We start from the raw sequence: 6,203 nt of genomic DNA, 5'->3' as shown, positions 1-6,203 counted from the left end.
GTTATTAAACGGACCATTTTCAGTAATCACAATTGGCTGAGAAAACAAAAACCAAATGAGTTGAACAACAGAGAAAAAAATGTACAGTTACAGGTTCGTTTAGGTGCTTCTATTACTCGGGCATAATGCTAAAACTGGAGTTTGTTAAAGAGGCGCATGGGGGCAGTTCAGTTGTAATGGAAGCTAAAGTGTAAGCAACGTGTGTGAATTCGGAAGTTGTTATGCCGTGTACCCTTTTTGTGTCACCAGAGAGAGGGCTCAAATGAGCAATAACTTGCAAACGAAAGGACAAGGGCTAAGTTTGACAACTGAGTGTTAGTATTCAAACCTATTTGTTCAGTTTTCTATCTGTTGCTGCGTATCTTTCCATCTTTCGCACCGACCTTGATTGCTGATTACTGGCCCTTTTCCGTCTCTTGTCATTGAACGTGTGAGCCGTCGCCTACGAGTCCAATGCCTTTAGCCGACTTCTACTAAATAAACGGTAGACGAACACTTGTGGCGACAGCCTGAATGGTCCATCGGGACTCGTATTAGAACCCGAACACTTCTCGATATTCCCCTGCCACAAAGGTCACAGGACCGCAAGAGCAAGATGATAAAAAAGAGTCGAACTACGAAACGAATCCCGAGAAGGAATTTCCTTCTAACAACGTTTCACGGCAAGACTTAAATGGTAGAATGAAAAGGCCACTGTGCCATACATATAGAATAGGTATAGCTCAGCCTTTCGGTAGAATGCGCAGCCTCCTAGGCGTAGTCTCCTTCCGGACAAAAATGTGGCGAACGCATTTTAGCCTTAACCGAGACTTGAGATGATTGCGAGAATGAACGAGAATACCTTACAGATACAATCAGATAGTACATGTACGTATATATATTATATATTTGTTCGGTGGTCTGAGTTGTTTGCGACGTTTCCGCGATATACCAAGTTTATAATGGGCTTTGATATAGAGGCAAAAAATTTACATAGCAGAGTTACTCTATTGATAATGGTCCCACTCTGTAAATTTGATGTAAACATTCCGAGATACTGATTCCTAGACATATATCGCCTCTTATTATGTCACATAATTCCTCCACGTCTAAGATGTGCTGCACTAATCAGTAAGTACATGTGCTCCAAGCGACATGTATCCAATGTTGGATCTACGTAAATGTTGCACCTATGATAATCAACGGCGTAGTTACACCCAAAATACATTCAGCACTAAACGGACGCATCTTTTAACAAGCACTGCTTCTTATTGAGACAAACATAGGCAGTGCTTTTGTGCGCCTGCGTTGAAAGTATTAAGCTTTCCATTTTTTCATCGCATGGTCGGCCATATCTACTACTTCTCGGTAGAGTGCCAAAGCTAGCAAAATAAGGTTTTTCTTGATTTTGTCAACCTTTCAATAAAATATTTTTTCTAAGAAAATGCTGGTGAGTAGAACTTTTACACAGTATGCAAATGTTTCGAGATGAATACGGCAAATACATCAGTTATTGCTATTCCAGTATTTTAAAGCACCTGATAGACGTTAAGAAAAGAATAATACACACAGCTTTTTACGTGGACATACGAACGGAAATAGTGTTAGAACAAAGGGAATTTTTTGCTATACAGAATTAGTAGAAGTAGCTTGTACCTTTGTCCCTAAAACGAGTACCAGCACGGTTTAACGCTGTACTCTTTTTATTTGAAAAATATTTGTTTCTCCATAAGAGACGCAATAAATATTTTGCAAATGATGCATTTTTATTTATTGCCTATCCTTAGTGTCTCTGTAATATAGTAAATCCCCTCTTTATGTAATTTATTAAATACATAATGCATACAAATAAAAACATACAAATAACAAAAAGTTATTACCGGTTTACACTCAGTCAAATAAGCCAGCACTCAATTTTGTTTAATAAGATGAGTTCATTAGCTAGCGTATACATTTTGTATATTTTGCATAGAACTATACATTTTGAAACCATTAAGCTAGAACCACTAAGGTTTTCTTTTTTTAAACTTTGATTGCTACAGATTATGAGGAAATCCGTATCCCATTTTCTTGCTTGTTGATATTTTGAACAGCTGTATAACTCATTCATCCAGTTGAGCCGCCGATACAGTCATCGTGTGAAGTTCGTGTGTTCTAAACAAACTGGCATGAACCTTTGTGAAAGAAGGTAAAATTCACGAACTTGGTGCACTTAGCGGATATTTGAAAGCATCGAACTTTTCATGTCGAGCTTGCCATCTTATTACAAGCTGACCCTTCGGTAGCTGACCTGGTTAAAACACTGTTGGATTCTTTTGAGTCGTCCAACCGAGATCGTTTCGAACGCCAAAGCTAGATATCAGCTAGACCAGAGGGTCGTGCCTAATTAAAGTGCACAGTCAGTAGTTTTTTTTACCTACAGAATAAACCTTTGCTATTTTATCTTAATAAATGGTTATTGGCTACAACACTATACGCAAGCGGTGCGTAATCTGATTGTGAAGTTCAACCCTCTGGAGTAAACTCGTTGCGCCAAATTTATATGAGAACATGGCACTGGACAGTGGCGCGCTATGTCGTTACTGATTTTAACTGCAAATGTTGCTCGATAACTGACTCGCAGTAGCCTCTGATTATATTGACATCGCTGCAACACAATAATTTTAATACTGAATTGTTACAACACATACGAATATCTTTTAGAAGTGAGTATCGTAAATACATTATTCAATTTTTTTCAATTGTAGCTAGTCGAAATGATGGAAAGACCTCGCGTATTGAGACCCGGCGAGAAGTTACCACCCAACTGTAGACTTCTACTCGGCGATGAGCTGGACACATTCCTAAATAAAGCAATTGCTGAGTATAAACCTTCGAAAGATATGATTCCACTGAAGTACGCCGCAATTCCTATGGGGCTCACGGCAGGAGTGTGCGCGTTCGCTGTGACTACCACATTTCGAAGATTCTTTAAACTCGGGAGCTTTGCACAGAAGACGTGTTACGCTGCTGTTATATTCCCGGCGAGCACAACAAGCGTAATAATGCATTCTAACACTACTAAGGACATCATTCATAGGGAGACGAAATGCCCCGTGTGTGTACAGACCCGTGCAATGTCATTTCAGGCATTATTCGGTGCACTCTATCCGGCCATTGTGGCGCCTATCATTTGCGCGTCGTTCTCCGTCCCTCGGGCCCTCGCGCCAAGTTTTTTGCTCAAGGAGAACGTCATCGCCATATTGAGACATATGCAGAAGAAACCTAAGGTATACATTTGGTCGATTCTAGCCAACGCTGTAGTAGGGGGTGTATGGACACATCTGGAGCAGAACGCCTCATGGAAGTTGCATGTAAAGCTTTCTGGTGAACATCCAGCGGAAAAAAAAAAAAAACAGCAAAATAGTGGAGTAATTATGTCACAAGACAACGGCACGTCATTTACTGCCTAATTATTATTATGAAAAAAAAAAGATCAATCAGTATGATGTCCAGACGCTAATCGCTGTAGAAGTGCGGCAAACATTAATAGTTAATTAGGCGGCAAGTGTTTTACAAATAGACAAAAAGGGCAATAAACGTTTTCTCGTTTCAGTTGCGTTTTCAATTAGCACTCTGATCCAATATAGCTTAAAGATTGTTCTAATAGGGCAATAAAAGAAGATGCGATGCCTTTTATTATATCATTCAAAGAATAGCGTATTTTCAAACAACAGGTGTTGCTAAAATTAAAATTCTTTTTTAAAAAGATCAATAAACAAATAAAAAGCTAATCAAAGTACAAAGCTCGTCGTAACAACACAGCCTTCAAGTTGAGAGTTTTGATTTCTATGTCTCCTATTGCTGCTAAAATCTACTTAGTCTTATGCCGTGGTTTCGTGTCAAATGAAAATAATTTTAACAGAATTAAAACACACAGCTTCCAATAAAAATTTGAATTTAGTATGAAAAGCTCAGAAAAGTTAAAATATAAGAAAAAGCAATATACCGTGCCTTATGAACTGCATACTTACTGAAAAACAAATTTAGCAATTGTTACGAATTAACTTCTAGCTCGTATGGTGAAGATGACGAAGGAGCGCGTTGTGAGGTGTACTAACCTCCGCCAGAAACTGAGCGATTCCTGATTAGACAATTTGCGATTGAGCTATGTTTCCTTTTTTGGATCATGACATATGTTTTCATTCCCTCTGTTAAAGTCTTTTGTTTTTGTCAACTAGATAGCTAAGAAAACTTGCCTCAGAACTGCTTAGCTTTATGATAGAGTAATACCTATGTGCGACTTCGGTTGTAAAATTCGAAGCACTTTTGATTAACGGTAATAGATGGGCACAAATTAATTCCGATAGAAACTACTCAGATCTAGTGATTTATGATAATTATCCATACCTATTTTCACGCATCTCCCAAACTGTTGAAAGTACGTTACTAACGAACTCTTAACGGTCGCATGTTCTAATGACGCTAGGGTTAGGTTGGGCCTCGACGCTTTGGTTAAGCCCTTCCACGCTATTCTTTTTCACCATTTTTTTTTTATCTAACAACACAAGTAATCTTTTTTTACATATGTAAACCTCTTCATTAATAGCACAACATATTATTAATTTAATCATATAGCGACACTAATGCTAATTATTAGTGAGGATTATGGAATATACGCCTGAAATGAGAAAGGTCTAAGTTGCTTGTCTATTGGATGATGCAGAGTACAATGTACAGTATTTACGTGATGCAAACGATGGCCAATTTTCTATGCTTTATTTCCCGTTTATGACATCAAATAAATTTGCTATACTGTTTACGTCAAAAATTTCTGTCGTTTTTGATTTTTCACCGATTTTTTCATCCGCATTGTATCAGCCTAAACTACGGATTTTTTTATCCCAGTGACTGACACTGTTCTCGTCAGGCTTCATTTCTATAATAATAATAATATTATTACTAATAATCAGTAATATTACTTCCTTCCTTCCACATGACAAGAATAATCGTTAGCCCGCCTCCTTTTAAACGCGTAGTATTATGTCGTGCTAGACTATCTGTAAAGTTAAGCTCATATCCGCTCTTTAGTTTCCAGCAGTACAATAGAGTTTCCACGTACGACGACCATTCCGATGGGAATTTTCTGTCCATTCTTAAGTTCCTCGGCCTCATCTGGAACAGATACAAATACAAATTAAATAAGAAGTTAAAAATTTGTTCTTTCATGAGCTTACCTCAAAATCATTAATATAGAACACACATGTTACGTCAATACAAATGGTAACAGTGATTCAACAAACGCTTCTGCATATGTTTGAAAGCAAACGACATCATATTTTTTCTTGCGTACAACGTAAGACCTCACACATATAAAACATCTGCGTTCGGCTGCCAGACTTTTACCGCTATGTTCTGTACAAGGTACACCAGTAAATACCTAAGACAGCATAGTGAAAATAGACAAAAAATAATGCACGTCCTATGCAAGCCCTCACATGTTCAACTACTACGCATCTGCACATTTTAAAAAAATTAGCAGTCAAAAAATAAGGCGGCGGTCAAAACGTTTAGGACTATGCCGTAGATTAATTTCAAAACCAACCATATAGATAATATATTGAACTTCTAAAAGGAGACAACAAGCGATGAGAAAGACATTTCAGCTACAAGCTAAACTTTCAATTAATAACTCACGGCAGCTTACCAAGGACGATGTTCATGAAAGGATCAAACCCTCGTAACACGCCGCTAACGACGCGCGACCCGTTAAGTCGAAGGGACAAAGTCTTGTCCATATACTTTTTCAGTTCGGGAGGATGCGCCTTACTCATCTCGACCGCGTATTGCCCGCACTCAATTAGGCGGGGGTCCTACTGAATCGTAGTCACTTCTATTCGCAAACAGGCAGTCGAAGGTGTAATTGTCCAACGAGAACACGGAGCAATTTGGCCGGCATCAAGTAAGTGTTTTCGCCGGTAAAGCCCTAGCAGAAGGGATGTTTGTTTACAAACATGCTGTCAACAAAATCATTACGAAATTCGCAAAAAGACCGTTCCGCCAGATAAATACGGAACAGCGAGACAAACGATTGGTGGGCCACATGAGCCGGTGAAAAAAAGAACACATTGCAAATATGACACCTTAGTATTGTAATAAATTAATAATAATAAATAAGACTTTAATAAAAGGTAATAGATGAAACACTCGTGGATAATTTAGACGAACACGTCGAGTAAAATTAT

The 6,203-nt window shown here is 38.3% G+C and overlaps 1 protein-coding gene across 1 annotated transcript; it reads right to left on the bottom strand.

Annotated features, from left to right (window-relative positions):
- Positions 1 to 4,700: 4,700 nt before the first annotated feature.
- Positions 4,701 to 5,963, bottom strand: SNRPG (small nuclear ribonucleoprotein G). Its single transcript, XM_022852071.2, has 2 exons — positions 5,666 to 5,963; positions 4,701 to 5,133 (listed from the first exon to the last, which is right to left on the bottom strand). The coding sequence occupies exons 1-2, from the start codon at positions 5,790 to 5,792 to the stop codon at positions 5,033 to 5,035; spliced, it is 228 nt and encodes a 75-aa protein (XP_022707806.1). The 5' UTR covers positions 5,793 to 5,963; the 3' UTR covers positions 4,701 to 5,032.
- Positions 5,964 to 6,203: the final 240 nt, after the last annotated feature.

This window comes from Varroa jacobsoni, unplaced genomic scaffold (genome assembly GCF_002532875.2).
Source record: "Varroa jacobsoni isolate VJ856 unplaced genomic scaffold, vjacob_1.0 contig00544, whole genome shotgun sequence".
NCBI lineage: Eukaryota > Metazoa > Arthropoda > Arachnida > Mesostigmata > Varroidae > Varroa > Varroa jacobsoni.
This window is presented reverse-complemented; position numbering and strand designations above follow the sequence as displayed.

Excerpts from the sequence above, each read along its gene's own strand:
- SNRPG (XM_022852071.2), bottom strand. The coding sequence starts at position 5,792 with ATGAGTAAGGCGCATCCTCCCGAACTGAAAAAGTATATGGACAAGACT. Across the intron at positions 5,134-5,665 it reads TTTCATGAACATCGTCCTTG|ATGAGGCCGAGGAACTTAAG; the intron begins GTAAGCTGCCGT and ends TATCTGTTCCAG.